Raw genomic sequence first — 23,488 nt, 5'->3', positions numbered from 1 at the left:
AGTGCAAGTATTTGTTTTGGTTTGTACTAGGGATGTCCCGATCCGATATTTGGATCGGATCGGCTGCCGATATTTGCCAAAAATTGCGTATCGGCAAGGCATGGGAAAATGCCGATCCAGATCCAGTTTAAAAAAAAACTCCGGTCCATGTTTTCCAACGCACCGATTTAAATAATACATTCCACTTTTCTGCTGCTCCGTAATTTCCGTTCCGCATTTTCCAGCACACCTTCAACACATCCACAATTCTCACGCAGTTGCTTTTAGCTGCTGGCATTACACGACAGGCTCTTCTCACTCTTTCCTGTGTCTCCCTCTCACAGACAGCAAGCGCACCTTCTTACACACGTCACATACTGTCACGTCATACGTCACATACTGTCACGTCGTACGTCACATACTGTCACGTCATACGTCACATACTGTCACGTCATACGTCACATACGTATACGTCCTCCCCGAGCAGAGAGGTAGCAGCATGGCTAACGTTAGCTGCGCAGCCTTGCGAGCAACGCTCCCTCTAAGGTGCTCGCCTGTGCAATTGCGCACTGTTTAAGCGTCCTCTGCGCACGGCAAATCTATGCCACGCACAAAATCAAATAAGAAAATAAGCGCATAACAATTTTCGACACACGGACACGACAGAGAAAACAGTTTTCGTCATCATTGTTCAAATATTGTGACGTCTGTCGAGACGCTTATCTCCATTCGGTGCCACACGTCCACACCATCAAAATGCCGAGTCAAACATTTCCACATCAACACTGTATGAAAAAATTAGTGATTTTTTTAGTTGTGATTTCCTTCTCTGCATGAAAGTTTAAAAGTAGCATATATTAATGCAGTATGAAGAAGAATGTTTTAATGTATACATTAAGCCTTGAAAGAACATTTTGAAAATCAAGACTACATTTCCTGCAAATGGGTGCATTTCTACCCTATATTTTAACTTTAGATTTATTCTCATATCAAACTCTTTTGGCTGTCTTTTTGACACTTACCCTCCACACCCTGGATTATAAATAATGTAAATAATTCAATGTGATTATCTTGTGTGATGACTGTATTATGATGATAGTATATATCTGATAGTATATATCTGTATCATGAATCAATTTAAGTGGACCCCGACTTAAACAAGTGTGAAAAACTTATTGGGGTGTTACCATTTAGTGGTCAATGGTACGGAATATGTACTTCACTGTGCAACCTACCGTATTTTCCGCACCATAAGCCGCCCTGGGTTATAAGCCGCGCCTTCAATGAACGGCATATTTCAAAACTTTGTCCACCTATAAGCCGCCCCGTGTTATAAGCCGCATCTAACTGCGCTAAAGGGAATGTCAAAAAAACAGTCAGATAGGTCAGTCAAACTTTAATAATATATTAAAAACCAGCGTGATGTGGGCGCGCATGGAGTCGTATATCAACATGGACGGAGCTGCGTGAAAAAAGCCACCCGGCCTCTTCGCGTAAACTTCCCTTAATCACTCGCTCATCTTTTCTTCATCCATCCATCCCTTCGAGTTAGCTTTTATGATGACGCCGGCTGGAAAGGTCTCTTTTGGCAAGGTCTTCCTTTTGAATATCACCATGGGTGGACGTTTCTGGCCATTAGCATGGCAAGCTAGAACCACAGTGAAGGACGACTTCTCATTCCCTGTGGTGCGAATATTCACCGTACGTGCTCCCGTTGTATCCACAGTGCGGTTCACAGGAATATCAAAAGTCAGTGGAACCTCGTCCATGTTGATAATGTTCTCTGGCCGGATCTTTTTTTCAGCTATCTTGTTTTTACAATATGCACGGAAAGTAGCCAGCTTTTCTTGAAAGTCTTTAAGCAGTTGCTGTGAAATAGTAGTCCGTGTGCGGATGGAGAGATTGCGTCTTTTCATGAACCGGAAACCTGTCGCTTAGTAGGAGCCATTTTGTGGTCCTTACAGATGTAAACACACAAAGGAAATGAAACGTAATATCCGCGCGCTTCTTCTTCTTCTACGGGGGCGGGTGGTTGCTTACAGTAGAAGAAGAAGCGCTTCCTCTTCTATGGGGGCGGGTGCTTACCTTGGCGGTTGCTTGGCGTAGAAGAAGAAGAAGCGCTTCCTCTTCTACGGGGAAAAAAGATGGCGGCTGTTTACCGTAGTTGCGAGACCTAAACTTTATGAAAATGAATCTTAATATTAATCCATGTGTATTATTCAAACTCCCCTAATTCAGCTGGCTAGTTGTTATCAAGAGTACTAAAACCCTTTTCAACATGATTCTGACAACTAAGTAGGCTAAATAACTTTAAACTTTAATACATGCTCGGATAGGCCAGTATCGGTCAGTATCGGTATCGGTCAGTATCGGTATCGGATCGGAAGTGCAAAAACCTGGATCGGGACATCCCTAGTTTGTACGAGAGTTGTAATTACTTCCTCTTCCTCTGTGCCTCTCTGAAGTATCTCTTGGCAAACTCAATGATGTGATACTGGCTGCCATACTGAGACAGATCCTCCAGTTCTTCACCCGGACTGTCCACGTACAAGTCCTTCACTACCTGGTAACATCAATCAAATAGTCTGAGATACAGGTTCTGTGCAGGTGTGCCTGACAATAAGGTCAGTAGGTGTAATTCTACAGTAGTACTATGTCATATTATATTGTTTTCCAGTCTCTACCTCTGTGGAGCGGTCAAGCTCCTGGGCGGCGACCGACGAGCCCATCGCTACGGCAACAGCGGCCGAGGCAGCGACTCGTCCCTGCCTGTCACGAGGCTCCGCCCTCTCGGTTGGCAAACGCAGGAAGTCAGGAGCGGCCACAGGTCGGACATATTCACTGGTAAACACCGCAGACGTACCGTACACAGCCCCAAACCGCCAGCCTGTACACACACACACACACACACACACACACACACACACACACACTTACATCAAGTCTTCAAAAACCCATCAATTAAGTGGAGCACTTTTTAAGTCACTTTTCCCTATTTCAAATTGTATCTGCTATTCTTTTAACTTTTGCTGTAAAATATACTTTTTCTTGGCACAACAAATTTTAAAATACTCATCTACACAATAAAAAAAAAAATTGCTTCTCCAATACAATATCGTAGTAACAGGAAAAAGCAAAAGTCATAATGCCCTGCCCTGTATGTTTATTGTTATTAGTACTTTTATTAATGATTATTATTACTAATAGACATCCTAGATCTATATGGTAGTTTGGTGACAGTTCAGCCTTGGCGGTGGTCTACCAAGACACATTGTAGATCTACAGTATATGGTCATTTAGTGACAGCCTTGGCGGAGATCTAACAATGAGCATTCTAGATCTATATAGTCATTTGGTGACAGTTCAATCTCGGCAAAGGTCTGCTAAGTGACATTCTAGATCCATATGGTCATTTGGTAACAGTTCAGCCTTGACATCCTAGATATATAGTAGATAGTCCATTGGTGACTGTTCAGCCTTGATGAGGTTTACCGAGTGACATCTTAAAACTATATGGTCAGCCGTGAAGGAGGTCTACCAAGAGACATTCTAGATCTATAATGTAATTTGGTGACCATTTAGCCTTGACGGAGGTCTACCAATACACATCCTAGATCTATATGGTCATTTAGTGACCGTTCAGCTTTGACAGAGGTCTATCAATAGACATCCTATATCTATAAGGTTAATTGGTGACCGTTCAACCCTGACAGATGTCTACTAATAGACATCTTTGATCTGTAAGGTCATTTGCTGACCATTCAGCCTTGACGTAGTTCTACCAATAGTCAGCTTACATCTACAAGGTCATTTGGTGACCGTTCAGCCTTGATAGAGGTCTACCAATAGACCTCCTACATCTATATGGTAATTTGGTGACCGTTCAGCCTTGACAGAGGTCTACCAAAAGACAGCCTAGATCTGTAAGGTCATTTGGTGACTGTTCAGCCTTGATGAAGCTCTACCAATAGACATTCTAGCTCTATAGGGTCATTTGGTGACTGTTCAGCCATGACAAAGGTCCACCAATAGACATCCTAGATCTATATGGTCATTTGGTGATCGTTCAGCCTTGATTGCGGTCTACCAAGAGTCATCCTACATCTATATGGTCATAAGGAGACAGTTCAGCCTTGGCGAAGGTCTGCCAAGTGACATTCTAGATCTATATGGTCATTTGGTGACAGTTCACCCTTGGTGAAGGTCTGCCAAGTGACATTCTAGATCTATATGGTCATTTGGTGACAGTTTACCCTTGGTGAAGGTCTGCCAAGTGACATTCTAGATCCATATGATCATTTGGTGACAATTCAGCCTTGACGGAAATCTACCAAGAGATATTCGATATAAGGGACGGCGTGGCGCAGTGGAAGAGTGGCCGTGCGCGACCCGAGGGTCCCTGGTTCAATCCCCACCTAGTACCAACCTCGTCATGTCCGTTGTGTCCTGAGCAAGACACTTCACCCTTGCTCCTGATGGGTGCTGGTTAGCGCCTTGCATGGCAGCTCCCTCCATCAGTGTGTGAATGTGTGTGTGAATGGGTAAATGTGGAAGTAGTGTCAAAGCGCTTTGAGTACCTTGAAGGTAGAAAAGCGCTATACAAATACAACCCATTTATCATTTATCATTTACTACATGCAGAGTATAGTATGAAGGACAGGGCAAAATGGAAAGATAAACCCTAATGGGACAAAAGTAGAAGTTTATCATTATTATATAAAAAAAAACATACTAGTTACGGAAAAACCTTTTTAATGTACAGTATTGTATATTTTAACCCCTATTTTGGAAGAGATTTTTTTTCTTTCTAGAATTTCCTGAGAAAAAATATATTTATTTCATGTTTACATTTTTGGCCATGGTGTAAAGATAGATAGATAGATAGATAGATAGATAGATAGATAGATAGATAGATAGATAGATAGATAGATAGATAGATGGATGGATAGATAAATAGTTCTTTATTGATTCCTTCAGAAGAGTTCCCTCAGGACAGAATTGAGATCGAATTTAAAAAGTAAATAGTAAATAATTGGGGGTATAAATGGAAATAAAATAGAAAATATAACAGTAAGAATAAAAATAAAAAGCAACGATAAGAATAAAAATAAGAATATAACAAGAGAAACTAGCTAAGTTATGAAAATGTATTGCACTGCTTTTTGTTGCAGTTTATTTCAGTATTGTTATTGTTTTGCATCCCCTGTCATCCTAAAGTGCACTATTATCATTATTAAATAACAATATGATCAATTATTATTATTAAACATGATTTGAAATTAATTTTGTATCATATTTTACGAGGAATAATGTTTGTTATTAAACATGAAAAATAACACTTAATTAAAAAATGCATTATTATTGTTAAACATGATTTAAAATTAATTTTGTATCATATTTTAATAGGAATATTTTTTGTTATTAAACATGAAAATAACAATTAAAAAATTCATAACTTAAATTTTTACATTCCATCCATCCATCCATCTTCTTCCACTTATCCGAGGTCGGGTCGCGGGGGCAGCAGCCTAAGCAGGGAAGCCCAGACTTCCCTCTCCCCAGCCACTTCATCCAGCTCCTCCCGGGGGACCCCGAGGCGTTCCCAGGCCAGCCGGGAGACATAGTCTTCCCAACGTGTCCTGGGTCTTCCCCGCGGCCTCCTACCGGTCGTACGTGCCCTAAACACCTCCCTAGGGAGGCGTTCGGGTGCCATCCTGACCAGATGCCCGAACCACCTCATCTGGCTCCTCTCGATGTGGAGGAGCAGCGGCTTTACTTTGAGCTCCTCCCGGATGACAGAGCTTCTCACCCTATCTCTAAGGGAGAGCCCCGCTACCCGGCGGAGGAAACTCATTTCGGCCGCTTGTACCCGTGATCTTGTCCTTTCGGTCATAACCCAAAGCTCATGACCATAGGTGAGGATGGGAACGTAGATCGACCGGTAAATTGAGAGCTTTGCCTTCCGGCTCAGCTCCTTCTTCACCACAACGGACCGATACAGCGTCCGCATTACTGAAGACGCCGCACCGATCCGCCTGTCGATCTCACGATCCACTCTTCCCTCACTCGTGAACAAGACTCCGAGGTACTTGAACTCCTCCACTTGGGGCAAGATCTCCTCCCCAACCCGGAGATGGCACTCCACCCTTTTCCGGGCGAGAACCATGGACTCGGACTTGGAGGTGCTGATTCTCATCCCAGTCGCTTCACACTCGGCTGCGAACCGATCCAGTGAGAGCTGAAGATCCTAGCCAGATGAAGCCATCAGGACCACATCATCTGCAAAAAGCAGAGACCTAATCCTGCAGCCACCAAACCAGATCCCCTCAACGCCTTGACTGCGCCTAGAAATTCTGTCCATAAAAGTTATGAACAGAATCGGTGACAAAGGGCAGCCTTGGCGGAGTCCAACCCTCACTGGAAACGTGTCCGACTTACTACCGACAATGCGGACCAAGCTCTGACACTGATCATACAGGGAGCAGACTGCCACAATCAGACAGTCCGATACCCCATACTCTCTGAGCACTCCCCACAGGACTTCCCGAGGGACACGGTCGAATGCCTTCTCCAAGTCCACAAAACACATGTAGACTGGTTGGGCAAACTCCCATGCACCCACAAGGACCCTGCCGAGAGTATAGAGCTGGTCCACAATTCCACGACCAGGACGAAAACCACACTGTTACTCCTGAATCCGAGGTTCGACTATCCGGTGTAGCCTCCTCTCCAGTACACCTGAATAGACCTTACCGGGAAGGCTGAGGAGTGTGATCCCACGATAGTTAGAACACACCCTCCGGTTCCCCTTCTTAAAGAGAGGAACCACCACCCCGGTCTGCCAATCCAGTGGTACCGCCCCCGATGTCCACGCGATGCTGCAGAGTCTTGTCAACCAAGACAGCCCCACAGCATCCAGAGCCTTAAGGAACTCCGGGCGGATCTCATCTACCCCCGGGGCCTTGCCACCGAGGAGCTTTTTAACTACCTCAGCAACCTCAGCCCCAGAAATAGGAGAGCCCACCACAGACTCCCCAGGCACTGCTTCCTCATAGGAAGACGTGTTGGTGGGATTGAGGAGGTCTTGGAAGTATTCCCTCCACCGATCCACAACATCCGCAGTCGAGGTCAGCAGAACACCATCCTCGCAATACACGGTGTTGGTAGTGCACTGCTTCCCCTTCCTGAGGCGGCGGATGGTGGTCCAGAATCGCTTCGAAGCCGTCCGGAAGTCGTTTTCCATGGCCTCACCGAACTCCTCCCATGTCCGAGTTTTTGCCTCTGCGACCGCTGAAGCCGCACACCGCTTGGCCTGTCGGTACCTGTCCGCTGCCTCAGGAGTCCTATGAGCCAAAAGAACTCGATAGGACTCCTTCTTCAGCCTGACGGCATCCCTCACCGCCGGTGTCCAACAACGGGTTCTAGGATTACCGCCACGACAAGCACCAACTACCTTGCGGCCACAGCTCCAATCAGCCGCCTCGACAACAGAGGCGCGGAACATGGTCCATTCGGACTCAATGTCCAGCACCTCCCTCGTGACATGTTCAAAGTTCTTCCGGAGGTGGGAATTGAAACTCTCTCTGACAGGAGACTCTGCCAGACGTTCCCAGCAAACCCTCACAATGCGTTTGGGCCTGCCAGGTCTGTCCGGCAAAAAGCAACAATAAGAATAAAAATATAACAGTAAAAATAAGAATATAACAAGAGAAACTAGCTATGTTATGAAAATGTATTGCACCGCTTTTTGTTGCAGTTTATTTCAGTATTGTTATTGTTTTGCATCCCCTGTCATCCTAAAGTGCACTATTATCATTATTAAATAACAATATGATCAATTATTATTATTAAACATGATTTGAAATTAATTTTGTATCATATTTTACGAGGAATAATGTTTGTTATTAAACATGAAAAATAACACTTAATTAAAAAATGCATTATTATTGTTAAACATGATTTAAAATTAATTTTGTATCATATTTGACTAGGAATAATGTTTGTTATTAAACATGAAAAATAACAATTAAAAAATGCATAACTTAAATTTTTACATTCTTTGTTTATTAAATGTCCTTCAAATATGACATACTGCACAGATATCATATTATACAATATATTAGAAATATATATGTACATATATATGTACAAAATAATTGCATGCATTATTCTTATGATGTAAGTCAAGGTAACGAAACATGAAACCGTTTTAGTGTCCTGTTCAACCCACCAAAGTCAGGTGTGTCTCTCTTCAGTTCTTCCAGTAGCATGACTTTTTTCTTCACGATGCAGCCGTAACTTTTGCCTGCACACAACATAACAGACATAAACACTTACTGTACTCACAAGAGAGACCGTGGAAGTGAGCATCTCACCTGCCTCAAGGCCATCCATACGCTGCAGTCTGATGATGTCACCTTTGTGGAAGCTGAGGAGCGTCCTGTCCTCGTTGATGTCATTCCTCACCGCCACCACATATTCAGAGTCCTGCAGCGACACAACACGTTGCTGTGTGACACAATCTGAGAGTTGAAGTGTATAAACGACAACTGCCACCACATACACTATATTGCCAAAAGTACTTGGCCACCTGCCTTGACTCACATATGAACTTGAAGTGTCATCCCATTCCTAACCCATAGGGTTCAATATGACACCTTTTGCAGCTATTACAGCTTCAACTCTTCTGGGAAGGCTGTCCACAAGGTTGCGGAGTGTGTTTATAGGAATTTTCCCACCATTCTTCCAAAAGCGCATTGGTGAGGTCACACACTGATGTTGGTGGAGAAGGCCCGGCTCTCGGTCTCTGTTGTAATTCATCCCAAAGGTGTTCTATCGGGTTCAGGTCAGGACTCTGTGCAGGCCAGTCAAGTTCATCCACATCCATGTCTTTATGAACCTTGCTTTGTGCACTGGTGCACAGTGAAGAGGAAGGGGCCCGCTCCAAACTGTTCCCACAAGTTTGGGAGCATGGAATTGTCCAAAATGTTTTGGTATCATGGAGCATTCAAAGTTCTTTTCACTGGAACCAAGGGGCCAAGCCCGACTCCTGAAAAACAACCCCACACCATAAGCACACCAGTGGCGACGTGCTTTACACCACTGCATCCCACGCTTTGCATTGGACTTGGTGATGTATGGCTTAGATCCAGCTGCTCGGCCATGGAAACCCATTCCATGAAGCTCTCTGCGTTAGAAATGCGCGGATAGGCAATTATTTCATCCGCAACCGCATCAGAAAGTCGTCAACCATCCGCCATCCACCCGTTTCTAACATTTAATCAGAACCGCATCCGCCCACACCCGCCCGTTGTTATATATCTAATATAGACGATGCAAGGTATTAGTGAGGTTATAAAGCTTTTGCCTGTTAAAGAAAGGAGACTGATCCAATGCAGCACAGACGTTCGCGTGCCACGCTGTCACGGCCCAGACGCACACCAGTGCGCAATCATATGGGAGCCGCGCTGAGCGCACCTCCAAGCGCGTCTCGCTGCCGGCGACGGCCGGGTATGGGCCCGACGCTCCAGCGCCATCCATTTTCAGGGCTAGTTGATTCGGCAGGTGGGTTGTTACACACTCCTTAGCGGGTTCCGACTTCCATGGCCACCGTCCTGCTGTCTATATCAACCAGGGTGAGCACCACCCCTTTCGTGAGCGCACTGCGCGCGGAGTGACCCCTGTTACGCGCCCCCGGCAACAGGGGTGGCGGGCAGGTAAGCTGCGCGGGCGGAGCGCGCGGAGTGACCCCTGTTATGAGCCCCCGGCCACGGGGGTGGCGGGCAGCTAAGCTGCTTACCTGCTGTGCCCGCAAACCGCGCATCTCTACTCTGCGTACTGTACGTGGGTTAATTGGAAGGTCACGTGAAGTTTGGAGCTCTGTAGCAACTGACTGTGCAGAAGGTCTTTGCACTATGCTGACCTCTCTCTGTCAGTTTACGTGGCCTACCACTTGGTGGCTGAGTTGCTGTTGTTCCCAAACTCTTCCATTTTCTTATAATAAAGTTGACTTTGGAATATTTAGAAGCGAGAAAATTTCAGGACTGGATTTGTTGCACGGGTGGCATCCTATGACAGTTCCACGCTGGAAATCACTGAGAGCGGCCCATTCTTTCACAAATGTTTGTAGAAACTGTTGGAATAATTGTTTGTAAGTTATCACAAAAGAAACGTTGTATTATGAATGCTGTCTTTCGAGGCCTAACAAGAGGAAGAAGGCTCGTGAAACAGATGGCAGGATCTGCTCACCTTCCAGAGGAACTCTCTTTGAAGTGTTAAACGAACTCTCTCTGAAGTATTTCACAAACTCTCTTCCAACTATTTTGGTAACCGAGGTCAACGCTATTTACGACCTGCTGCCCTCTTGAAGTTGCTGTGGTCAGGAGACGGGAGGGGTTTATCCATTGTCCTCCAAAGACCTGCCCCAGCTGGATCCAGGAAGAGCCCAAGCCCGAGAAATCCTCTTCTTGGTCTTCAAAGCGACCGAAAACAATGACTGTTTTACATACTTCCCATTCCTGCTGTGACATGTGTTGGTGCGTGAACATTGAACATCTGAATAAAGGAGGAGACGAAAACCTTCTTCGTCAGAGCGTGGTGCAGGACTGTACAGAGAGTGCAGTGGCCATGTCTCTCCTCAATATTGAGTCCAAATTGAATTCTGTCTCTGTTTGATTCCTTGCCTTTTTGTCTTGTTTAATAGATGTCCTGTGTTTGAACGTGACAGAAACAGTCTCCATCCCTAAGTGCTTGATTTGATACACCTGTGGCCGGGCCAAGTGATTAGGACACCCGATTCTCATCATGTGGATGGGTGGCCAAATACTTTTGGCAATAGTCTATTCAGAGTCCTGCAGAGTTCAAGTGTATCAACAACACACTGACCTTCTTTATCTCAGTCAGGAAGTCGTCAATCATGCTTTTGACCTGCGGGGCCTTGGCAGAAAACAGTATAAGCTTCTCATTGACCAGGTTGAACTCCAGCATGTGCTTGGACGGAATGGACACGAACAGGATGTCCGGGTAGCTGGACAGGAAGTGACACTGGATGGAATGCTTTGATCATTTAGAAACCTCTAATCTAGTGAACTGAGACCTACCTGTAAGGTCTGAGCACTCTGAAGTAGTCTGGAGCATTGGAGCTGCTCCTCACCAGCTTGAGCAGCTTGATGCCTTGGTGGGACACGGCCAGCACCTGCACACCCGTGCCCACACTGCCCTGCGACACGACAACATTCATCACTCCATTCCCTACAACTTCATCCACTCGCTGCCGGGAGCTCACTGAGGCTGGGAAAAGACGAGAGAAGTAGATCTCCCACGTGTCTCTCGCCATGGCGACCACCTTCTTCTTCACGTTTTCATCCCGAGTCCCTGAGGTCTGATCCACCTGGTTTTCCACTGCAGGAGAACAACAGTACATTTATTCCAGTGACAGACTGGAGATCAACAATAGCACTGATGGCTGTGAGAGCCTAAAAGTCTTTGAAGTCCTGTCAGGACATTTGTGGGACTTGACATACCGAAGAGAGTTTTCATCTTCTGTCTCTCCTCCTGGGTGATACGGATGCAGGCCTCAGAGAAGGTGTCATGTACGACCTGCACGACCCATACAAATACTGCATTTACACAAATACCAAACATTAGTCTTTTTCCACACTTCTGTTTTTGTAAAAGAAATATTTTTAAGACATAACCTAATATCAGGAGTTCACATTTCTCTTCCCCCCTCCCCCGTCCGTCTACATCAAGGTCTCTTGGCGTCCTTATCTCTGACAACATCTCAAAGGGTGTCCCTCAAGGTTCTGTGTTGGGCCCCTTGTTATTCACTATTTACATAAATAATCTTGGACGGAATATTCCGAACTCAAGTTTCCATTTCTATGCTGATGATACTGTCATATACTGCACAGCACCCACTCTTGCTGAGGCTTTTAAACATCTACAACATGCATTTGACAGAGTACAAGAACAACTTTGCTATCTTCAACTGGTTTTAAATGCAGAGAAAACAAAGTGGTGTTCTGCTGACCTCGACTGTGGATGTTGTGGATCGGTGGAGGGAATACTTCGAAGACCTCCTCAATCCCACCAACACGTCTTCCTATGAGGAAGCAGTGCCTGGGGAGTCTGTGGTGGGCTCTCCTATTTCTGGGGCTGAGGTTGCTGAGGTAGTTAAAAAGCTCCTCGGTGGCAAGGCCCCGGGGGTGGATGAGATCCGCCCGGAGTTCCTTAAGGCTCTGGATGCTGTGGGGCTGTCTTGGTTGACAAGACTCTGCAGCATCGCGTGGACATCGGGGGCGGTACCACTGGATTGGCAGACCGGGGTGGTGGTTCCTCTCTTTAAGAAGGGGAACCGGAGGGTGTGTTCTAACTATCGTGGGATCACACTCCTCAGCCTTCCCGGTAAGGTCTATTCAGGTGTACTGGAGAGGAGGCTACGCCGGATAGTCGAACCTCGGATTCAGGAGGAACAGTGTGGTTTTCGTCCTGGTCGTGGAACTGTGGACCAGCTCTATACTCTCGGCAGGGTCCTTGAGGGTGCATGGGAGTTTGCCCAACCAGTCTACATGTGTTTTGTGGACTTGGAGAAGGCATTCGACCGTGTCCCTCGGGAAGTCCTGTGGGGAGTGCTCAGGGAGTATGGGGTATCGGACTGTCTGATTGTGGCAGTCCGCTCCCTGTATGCTCAGTGCCAGAGCTTGGTCCGCATTGCCGGTAGTAAGTCGGACACGTTTCCAGTGAGGGTTGGACTCTGCCAAGGCTGCCCTTTGTCACCAATTCTGTTCATAACTTTTATGGACAGAATTCTAGGCGCAGTCAAGGCGTTGAGGGGATCCGGTTTGGTGGCTGCAGGATTAGGTCTCTGCTTTTTGCAGATGATGTGGTCCCGATGGCTTCATCTGGCCAGGATCTTCAGCTCTCGCTGGATCGGTTCGCAGCCGAGTGTGAAGCGACTGGGATGAGAATCAGCACCTCCAAGTTCGAGTCCATGGTTCTCGCCCGGAAAAGGGTGGAGTGCCATCTCCGGGTTGGGGAGGAGATCTTGCCCCAAGTGGAGGAGTTCAAGTACCTCGGAGTCTTGTTCACGAGTGAGGGAAGAGTGGATCGTGAGATCGACAGGCGGATCGGTGCGGCGTCTTCAGTAATGCGGACGCTGTATCGATCCGTTGTGGTGAAGAAGGAGCTGAGCCAGAAGGCAAAGCTCTCAATTTACCGGTCAATCTACGTTCCCATCCTCACCTATGGTCATGAGCTTTGGGTTATGACCGAAAGGACAAGATCACGGGTACAAGCGGCCGAAATGAGTTTCCTCCGCCGGGTGGCGGGGCTCTCCCTTAGAGATAGGGTGAGAAGCTATGCCATCCGGGAGGAGCTCAAAGTAAAGCCGCTGCTCCTCCACATCGAGAGGAGCCAGCTGAGGTGGTTCGGGCATCTGGTCAGGATGCCACCCGAACGCCTCCCTAGGGAGGTGTTTAGGGCACGTTCGACCGGTAGGAGGCCGCGGGGAAGACCCAGGACACGTTGGGAAGACTATGTCTCCCGGCTGGCCTGGTAACACCTCGGGGTCCCACAGGAAGAGCTGGACGAAGTGGCTGGGGAGAGGGAAGTCTGGGCTTCCCTGCTTAGGCTGCTGCCCCCGCGACCCGACCTCGGATAAGCGGAAGAAGATGGATGGATGGATGGAAAACAAAGTGTATGCTCTTTACCACATCAAAAACTGTAAGATCATCACTGTGTGAGAACATTTTAACAAGAAACGGGCAACAAATTATGTTAGTATCTGCTTTTAAATATTTAGGATTTTTAATTGATGACCACTTGAGTTTTAAGGAGCACATTCAGTATGTTGTAAAAAAAACTGAAACTTTTACTGGGATTTTATTATAGAAACAAGTCTTGCTTTTCTTTGACTGTGAAACAGAAATTGGTGGAAACAACCTTTTTACCTGTTATTGACTATGGAGATGTGTTGTACATGAATGTTGTCTCCACAAGCTGGATAGTGTGTACCACGGGGCACTGAGATTCATCACCAACTTACTCACCATTGTGTGTTATACTCAATGGTTAACTGGACATCTTTATGTGCTCGACGCCTCAATCATTGGTATGTTTTCATCTACAAAACCATTCTGGGTATCACTCCATCTTATCTGTCTTGTCTTTTAACAAAGAAACAAGGAAGTCACAATCTTCGTTCAATGAATGTTCTGCAATTTGTCGTCCCCAAAGTAAGAACTGAACTGGGCAAGAAAGCATTTAGGTTTTCAGCACCGAAGGCTTGGAATAACCTACAATCGAACATTAAACTTCAAACCCTAGTTACGTTGAATGAGTTTAAAGCTTCTGTGAAAGGACTGCAGTCTACCTTGTCTGTATGCACATGTGTCATGTCAGCAAGTTTTAATGTTGTAAATGTGATGTTTTATGTATTTGTTTACTGTTTTTAATGTAACCTTGCTGCTGCCCTCTTGGCCAGGTCTCCCTTGGAAAAGAGATCTTTGATCTCAATGGGATTTTACCTGGTTAAATAAAGGCTAATAATAATAATAATAGTAATCTCCTGGTCACAAAACACCCCCCCCCGAACGACACCTGGAGTCGAACTTTTGCTTGCATGCAGAACGGCCCCAGGCCTATGAAGATGGACACTACATCAACATACCAAAGAAAATGGGCATAAATACTGTAAATACTTATTTAATACGATACTTATACTAGCTTCTAAATACTTATTTAATTATATGTGTATACTAGCTTCTAAATACTTATTTAATACTATACTTATACTAGCTTGTAAATAATTTTTTTTATACTATACTTATACTAGCATCTAAATACTTATTTAATACTATACTTATACTAGCTTCTAAATACTTATTTAATTATATACGTATACTACCTTCTAAATACTTATTTAATACTATACTTATACTAGCTTCAAAATACTTATCTAATACTATACTTATACTAGCTTCTAAATACTTATTTAATTATATACATATACTAGCTTCTAAATACTTATTTAATACTATACTTACACAAGCTTGTACATACCTATTTAATACTTTACTTATACCGTACTAGCTTCTAAATACTTATTTAATACTATACTTATACTAGCTTGTAAATACTTATTTAATACTATACTTATACTAGCTTCTAAATACTTATTTAATACTATACTTATACTAGCTTGTAAATACTTATTTAATACTATACTTATACTAGCTTGTAAATACTTATTTAATACTATACTTATACTAGCTTCTAAATACTTCAAAAATGATCTCAGCTCATTCAATGGATTACAACTGGACTGTTGATATTGTCCACTTTGCCTCTCAGGCTTCATCAGTTCATACTTTTTTGGTCTATTTCTTTTGTCAGCGAACACATTTCAGGCAAAAGGACAAATGTCCACTGCAGAGGACACTGGCTCTCAGCAGGTTAAGGTTGAATACTGTACTTAGTATGTGAATCAACCTGTTTGAAGGTCAGGTCCAGCATCAGTGGATGATTGAGGGTCTCTTTGGGATAAAACACCTGGAAGAAGACAAAAGAGTGGGAATAAAAAGAAGTTAAGGTGCAGTGTAGGGGAACACACCTCCTTCCTCAGGTACAGTTTCCAGGGGACATTGGTGTAGGTGTAATATTCATCACTGCTTCTATTGTGGAGTTTAGTCTGGATGACCTCATCTTCTACTGGGAGCTCTCTGCAGACTGGACACACACATTTATTCCTAAAAAACTTCATGAAACAAGATGGCATACCTGCCAACTTTTGAAATCAGAAAAACCTAGTAGCCAGGGTCCAGGGGCCGCAGGCCCCGGTAGGTCCAGGACAAAGTCCTGGTGGGGGGTTCAGGCTTCGCCCCCCGACGCAAAATGATTATTAGCATTCAGACAGGTTAAAATGTTGCTAAAACCATCACTTTTCTATCAGTCACAGTGACTTTTCAAAACAAAAATATTACAGCAAAAATCATATGGGTTGATTGACATGTTTATTCTGTAAGCTAACTTCAATAGTTTGAAATTATTTTGACAGTTAATGCCAGTTATCCTGTCAACCTTTCACAAGACTTCAATTTGTTCATTGAAAGTATAAACAGTATAAACACTTTTTGTTACGATCCGCTGCCCGGATCATTGTTTTTATATTTTCTAGTCACATGTGTTTTCAGGACCTTGAGTTTTTGTTTGTTTCAGTTGCCATGACGGCAAATTGCTTACACCTGCCTCTGGTTAGTGTCCGGGACGCGCACATGTTGCCCGGGCGCTAATCAGAGGGCTATTTAGTCTTTGCCCTGGCCTCACTCGGTCTGGCTTCCTAGTTTGTTCCCATACAACTGTTAACGACTACTTTGATTCTGCTAGCTTTTCACGCTATGCTATTTGTGCCTGCTAGCTCCCACGCTAGTCCTTTTGTTTTGCCTTTTGTGCTACGTGCATGTATTTTTGTTTATTCATCGTATGATTTATATTTTAAATAAATCATATTCCTACCTGCAAGCTGTGTCCGAAGCCGTCTGCATCCTTGGGAGAACCACACCCGCATCACGATGCGACCAAGTCATTACACTTTTTACATTAAACAAATGGTAAAACAGTACTAAACAATTCCATAAAAAAAAAAATTGGTGTCATTATTAACTTTCTGTCCAAGCTTGTATAATCTACTGCCTTGTTCAATTGTAAAAAATATTCTGTGCCTAAAATTCACATTTCTATCACAATTATCATACTGTAAACATGGTAAGCTAACTTCATTAAAATTAATAGTCCTGTCAATAGCATGGAATTACAATTCAAATGTAGTTTTTTTTGTAAGCCTTTCAAAAGAATTCAAAATATGAAAAATGAATGAAAATGAATTGAAGCCATCAGACACTTGAAAAGTGGCACATCACATCTCTAATGTAATCATTTGAACTTTTCAACAGAAATAGCACTGCAAAAATATTAAGGACATACTTCTGTATTTTGGTAGTTATGCTGTCAACATTTAACAAGATTTCTTCAACTTGGACTTGAAAGCATAAATAGTATAAACACTTTTAACAGTATAACAGTACTAAACAATTCCAATAGATAACATTGGTGTCATTACCTTTCTGTTTGCTCAATTATTGCCTCCGTAAATAAAACTTCGGCATTTATCACATCCAAAGAATCTGTTTGGGCGACGAAAAACGTTGAAAGTTTTCCACTTGTATCGCTAGCAACGGCATTAGACTTGTGTTTTTTTTGTCCCAACGTGGTCTTTTACATCGCTAATTCCTCCGTGTCCGATCGAAAAATCTTGTCTGCACAAGGTGCAATTCGCGTAGTTTTCACCCTTTTTGGAACGGATAATTATTCCCGGATAGGCTTTTGAATATTCTTCACGGAATGACTGCAGCTTTCTTTTCGGTTTAAGACTCGTATGCGATTTTTCTCCGGCTGATTCCATGATCGTTCGCTCGTTTGGAAACAATGGCTCGTGCTTGGCAGCGGTGCTATAAATATCCTCGCGCATTTAAAAAAAAATTTTTTTTTTAATTAATGAAAAACCGTATTTTTTATCACTGCAACCGTAACCCGGAATAGGTTGATGAAAACCGTACTAATTACGGGAAAACCGGAGTAGTTGGCAGGTATGAGATGGTGATCGTACGTCTGCATGGTCATTTGCTGCCAGTACTAAAGTCATAATGGGAATATACTAAGAAGCCTGTAGGCTGTCTGAATGGCAAACAATTGTCTGAATGGCAATTGTCTGAATGGCAATTGTCTGAATGGCAATTGTCTGAATGGCAAACAATTGGCTCAAGGTTCTGTGTCTTTTATCGCTGTATGAATCATATTATTTATATGCAATGCACTAGAACATACTTGCCAACCTTGAGACCTCCAATTTCGGGGGGTGGGGGTGGGCGTGGTTGGGGTGGGGCGGGGGCGTGGTCGGAGGCGTGGCTAAAAGGGGAGGAGTATATTTACAGCTAGAATTCACCAAGTCAAGTATTTCGTATATATATATATATATATATATATATATATATATACATATAAGAAATACTTGACGTTCAGTGAATTCTAACTATATATATATATATATATATATATATATATATATATATATATATATATATATATATATGTATGTGTGGGGAAAAAAATCACAAGACTACTTCATCTCTACAGGCCTGTTTCATGAGGGGTTCCCTCAATCATCAGGAGATCTCCTGATGATTGAGGGAACCCCTCATGAAACAGGCCTGTAGAGATGAAGTAGTCTTGTGATTTTTTTCCCCACACATACATATATTGCGCTCTACTACGGTATCGAGCACTATTTTTTGGATAACCTTATTAAGACATATATATATATATATATATATATATATATATATATATATATATATATATATATATATATAAAATAAATACTTGAATTTCAGTGTTCATTTATTTACACATATACACACACATAACATTCATCTACTCATTGTTGAGTTAAGGGTTGAATTGTCCATCCTTGTTCTATTCTCTGTCACTATTTTTCGAACCATGCTGAACACCCTCTCTGATGATGCATTGCTGTGTGGCACGCACAAAAGTGCTTTCATCAAATGCACTAGATGGCAGTATTGTCCTGTTTAAGAGTGTCACAACATTGCTGTTTACGGCAGACGAACTGCTTTACGGTATACAAAAAAGTGACTGCTGTTGTTGTGTGTTGTTGCCGCGCTGGGAGGACGTTAATGAAACTGCCTAACAATAAACCCACATAAGAAACCAAGAACTCGCCCTCCATCTTTCTACAGTTATAACGTGATTGGGCAGGTACGCTTTTTTATATTGTGGAGGACCTGAGTCCGCCTGAATTCCGGGAGATTTTCGGGAGAAAATTTGTCCCGGGAGGTTTTCGGGAGAGGCGATGAATTTCGGGAGTCTCCCGGAAAATCCGGGAGGATTGGCAAGTATGCACTAGAAGTGTAAACAACCATTATGTGTAGAACACAGCATCCTTTAGTTGTTCATGATATGAGACATTTTGCTGGCATATGAAGGCACAATGAACTTTAAAATGGAGTTTTTATTACCCACAATAACATGTGAACATTTCACCTGTAGGATGGGCGGGGCCTGTGTCGGAGCTCGTTGGTGCAACAGGATTGGTTTGTCCTCTTGCCTCTTTTTGATGGAAACGCTGAGACTTCTTCTGAGTCTGAAACAACAACAAAGTGCATTCAGATGTGAGTGTATGTTGTGTTGTAGTGTGTGTGGTTGTACTGGTTGAGGTGGGTTGGCCATTTGGTCTTTAAGGATCTCCAGGGCTTCATCATGGGGGTCTGGCTTCTTCACAAACGTTCCGTCATCTTTCCTAGACACGTGTAAGCAGATAGTAATCACTTAGACCAGGGGTGCCACTTTTCCAATGACCAAGTGTAGGTGATCATTCATATATATTGATTTATTTATGAAAGGTGTTTAATGATAATACAAGCATGTTTAACATGAAGACAAGAATATAAGTTGGTGTGATTGTGATGACTTGCATTGATAGGAATCAGACAGTAGTGATGATAACATCCACATTTTCGAATGGAGGAGAAAAAAAGGTCCTCTTTTCTGTCTAATACCACATGAAAGTTTGTCCAGCTTCCATACTCCTTTTTATGCACTTTACAAGAAATACATTGGCGGCAAACTCCCTAGCTTGCTAGCTTTCTGAGACTCTTATTTTGTTAGCGCAGGCAGGATGGAGCAGGGCTTTTATTGTGAAGAGAGGAACTGTGCGGTCAATCTTCAGAGTTTTGAGAGAGTCTGTTGAAATAAAAAGTGTTTCTCGCCTTCCTGTCGGTCATTTTTTCTTAATACTGATCTGGCAGCAGCCAGCGTCATCTCACAAGACCCTCGGGTGTGGTGAATGTCAATCAAGTGACCAAAGTCACGTCTTGGTGAAGATTGATGATCCATCATTTTTAGAACTATTTTTTTAATGCCTGGCTGGCGATTGACTGACACACCCTCCACTATCGACTGACACACCCTCCGCCATCGACATACACACCCTCCGCCATCGACCGACACAACCTCCGCCATCGACCGACACACCCTCCGCCATCGACTGACACACCCTCCGCCATCGACTGACACACCCTCCGCCATCGACTGACACAAATGGTAAATGGTAAATGGGTTGTACTTGCATAGCGCTTTTCTACCTTTTTAAGGAACTCAAAGCGCTTTGACACTATTTCCACATTCACCCATTCACACACACACATTCACACACTTCACCATCGACTGACACACCCTCCACCATCGACTGACACACCCTCCACCATCGACTGACACACCCTCCGCCATCCACTGACACACGTTACGCCATCAACTAACACACCATCCACCATCAACTGACACACCCTCCGCCATCGACTGACACACCCTCCACCATCGACTGACACAACCTCCGCCATCCACTGACACACCTTACGCCATCAACTGACACACCCTCCACCATCGACTGACACAACCTCCACCATCGACTGACACAACCTCCGCCATCCACTGACACACCTTACGCCATCAACTGACACACCCTCCACCATCGACTGACACACCCTCCACCATCGACTGACACACCCTCCACCATTGACTGACACGCCCTCCACCATCACCCTCCGCCATCGACTGACACACCCTCCACCGTCACCCACCACCATCGACTGACACACCCTCCACCATCGACTGACACGCCCTCCACCATCACCCTGCGCCATCGACCGACACACCTTCACCATCACCCACCACCATCGACTGACACACCCTCCACCATCGACTGACACGCCCTCCACCATCGACTGACACACCCTCCACCGTCACCCACCACCATCGACTGACACACCCTCCACCATCGACTGACACGTCCTCCACCATCACCCTCCGCCATTGACCGACACACCTTCACCATCACCCACCACCATCGACTGACACACCCTCCACCATCGACTGACACGCCCTCCACCTTCACCCTCCGCCATCGACCGACACACCCTCCACCATCACCCACCACCATAGACTGACACACCCTCCACCATCGACTGACACGCCCTCCACTATCGACTGACACACCCTCCGCCATCGACTGACACAAATGGTAAATGGGTTGTACTTGCATAGCGCTTTTCTACCTTTTTAAGGAACTCAAAGCGCTTTGACACTATTTCCACATTCACCCATTCACACACACACATTCACACCCTCCGCCATCGACTGACACACCCTCCGCCATCAACTGACACACCCTCCGCCATCAACTGACACACCTTACGCCATCGACTGACACACCCTCCACCATCGACTGACACGCCCTCCACCATCACCCTCCGCCATCGACCAACACACCCTCCACCATCACCATCGACTGACACACCCTCCACCATCGACTGACATGCCCTCCACCATCACCCTCCGCCATCGACCGACACACCTCCACCATCACCCACCACCATCGACTGACACACCCTCCACCATCGACTGACACACCCTCCGCCATCGACTGACACGCCCTCCACCATCACCCTCCGCCATCGACCGACACACCTCCACCATCACCCACCACCATCGACTGACACACCCTCCACCATCGACTGACACGCCCTCCGCCATCGACCGACACACCCTCTACCATCACCCACCACCATCGACTGACACACCCTCCACCATCGACTGACACGCCCTCCACCATCAACTGACACGCCCTCCACCATCACCCACCACCATCGACTGACACACCCTCCACCATCACCCACCACCATCGACTGACACACCCTCCACCATCGACTGACACGCCCTCCACCATCACCCTCCGCCATCGACCGACACACCCTCCACCATCACCCACCACCATAGACTGACACACCCTCCACCATCGACTGACACGCCCTCCACCATCAACTGACACGCCCTCCACCATCACCCACCACCATCGACTGACACACCCTCCGCCATCGACTGACACACCCTCCACCATCACCCACCACCATCGACTGACACACCCTCCACCATCACCCTCCGCCATCGACCGACACACCCTCCACCTTCACCCACCACCATCGACTGACACGTCCTCCACCATCACCCTCCGCCATCGACTGACACACCCTCCACCATCACCCACCACCATCGACTGACACACCCTCCACCATCGACTGACACACCCTCCACCATCGACTGACACAACCTCCGCCATCGACTGACACACCCACCACCATCGACTGACACGCCCTCCACCATCACCCTCCGCCATCGACCGACACACCCTCCACCATCACCCACCACCATCGACTGACACACCCTCCACCATCACCCTCCGCCATCGACTGACACACCCTCCACCATCACCCACCACCATCGACTGACACACCCTCCACCATCGACTGGCACGTCCTCCACCATCACCCTCCGCCATCGACTGACAAACCTCCACTATCACCCACCACCATCGACTGACACACCCTCCACCATTGACTGACACGCCCTCCACCATCGACTGACACACCCTCCACCATCACCCTCCGCCATTGACCGACACACCCTCCACCATCACCCACCACCATCGACTGACGCACCCTCCACCATTGACTGACACGCCCTCCACCATCACCCACCACCATCGACTGACACACCCTCCACCATCGACTGACACGCCCTCCACCATCACCCTCCGCCATCGACCGACACACCCTCCACCATCACCCACCACCATCAACTGACACACCCTCCACCATCGACTGACACGCCCTACACCATCACCCACCACCATCGACTGACACACCCTCCACCATCACCCACCACCATCGACTGACACACCCTCCACCATCACCCACCACCATCGACTGACACACCCTCCACCATCGACTGACACGCCCTACACCATCACCCACCACCATCGACTGACACACCCTCCACCATCACCCACCACCATCGACTGACACACCCTCCACCATCACCCACCACCATCGACCGACACGCCCTCCGCCATCGACCGACACGCCCTCCGCCATCGACCGACACACCCTCCACCATCGACCGGTAGCTGGCCATCGCCGTAATGGGCACCCCTGACATACAGTAAGTGTGTAGTGTACAGTAGGTATTACCTACCGCTTGATGGAAGATCCGGGTGGGGACACGGTGGCTGGCTGGTGGTGTTTGATGATGTCCTTGATATCGTGGCTGGGCTCCATGCGCTCAGTGTTACTCACACTGGCCCTGACCAGGTCCTCTGGAGGCGGACCTCGTGTCGGACCTGGATATTGAAGTTACATTTACGTTGCAAACATGGATATTATGGCTAAGCATGAAAGTGACACTAACTCATTTTGCTGGATCTTGTGGGGGAATCCTCTCTTTCTTTCACCTGCACAGATTGATTGGATAGTTAGTCTGCATGTCATTCATCATGATGCACAACCACAGCACTAGTTAGTCTGCATGTCATTCATCATGATGC

At 45.8% G+C, this 23,488-nt stretch overlaps 1 protein-coding gene across 1 annotated transcript in view; it reads right to left on the bottom strand.

Annotated features, from left to right (window-relative positions):
* myo15aa (myosin XVAa) overlaps positions 1-23,488 on the bottom strand; it is a 169,160-nt gene that overhangs the window by 45,544 nt on the left and 100,128 nt on the right. The window contains 13 exon segments of the mRNA XM_072915931.1: positions 2,403-2,542; positions 2,664-2,866; positions 8,210-8,284; positions 8,355-8,466; positions 10,864-11,005; positions 11,079-11,197; positions 11,264-11,379; positions 11,502-11,577; positions 15,469-15,528; positions 15,590-15,705; positions 19,071-19,351; positions 23,140-23,284; positions 23,353-23,395. Coding sequence (XP_072772032.1) covers positions 2,403-2,542; positions 2,664-2,866; positions 8,210-8,284; positions 8,355-8,466; positions 10,864-11,005; positions 11,079-11,197; positions 11,264-11,379; positions 11,502-11,577; positions 15,469-15,528; positions 15,590-15,705; positions 19,071-19,351; positions 23,140-23,284; positions 23,353-23,395 — 1,628 coding nt within the window.

The sequence above is a fragment of the Nerophis lumbriciformis genome, linkage group LG24 (assembly GCF_033978685.3).
Source record: "Nerophis lumbriciformis linkage group LG24, RoL_Nlum_v2.1, whole genome shotgun sequence".
Taxonomy (NCBI): Eukaryota; Metazoa; Chordata; class Actinopteri; order Syngnathiformes; family Syngnathidae; genus Nerophis; species Nerophis lumbriciformis.
The sequence above is the reverse complement of the archived record's forward strand: the minus strand, read 5'-3'. Positions and strand labels throughout refer to the sequence as shown.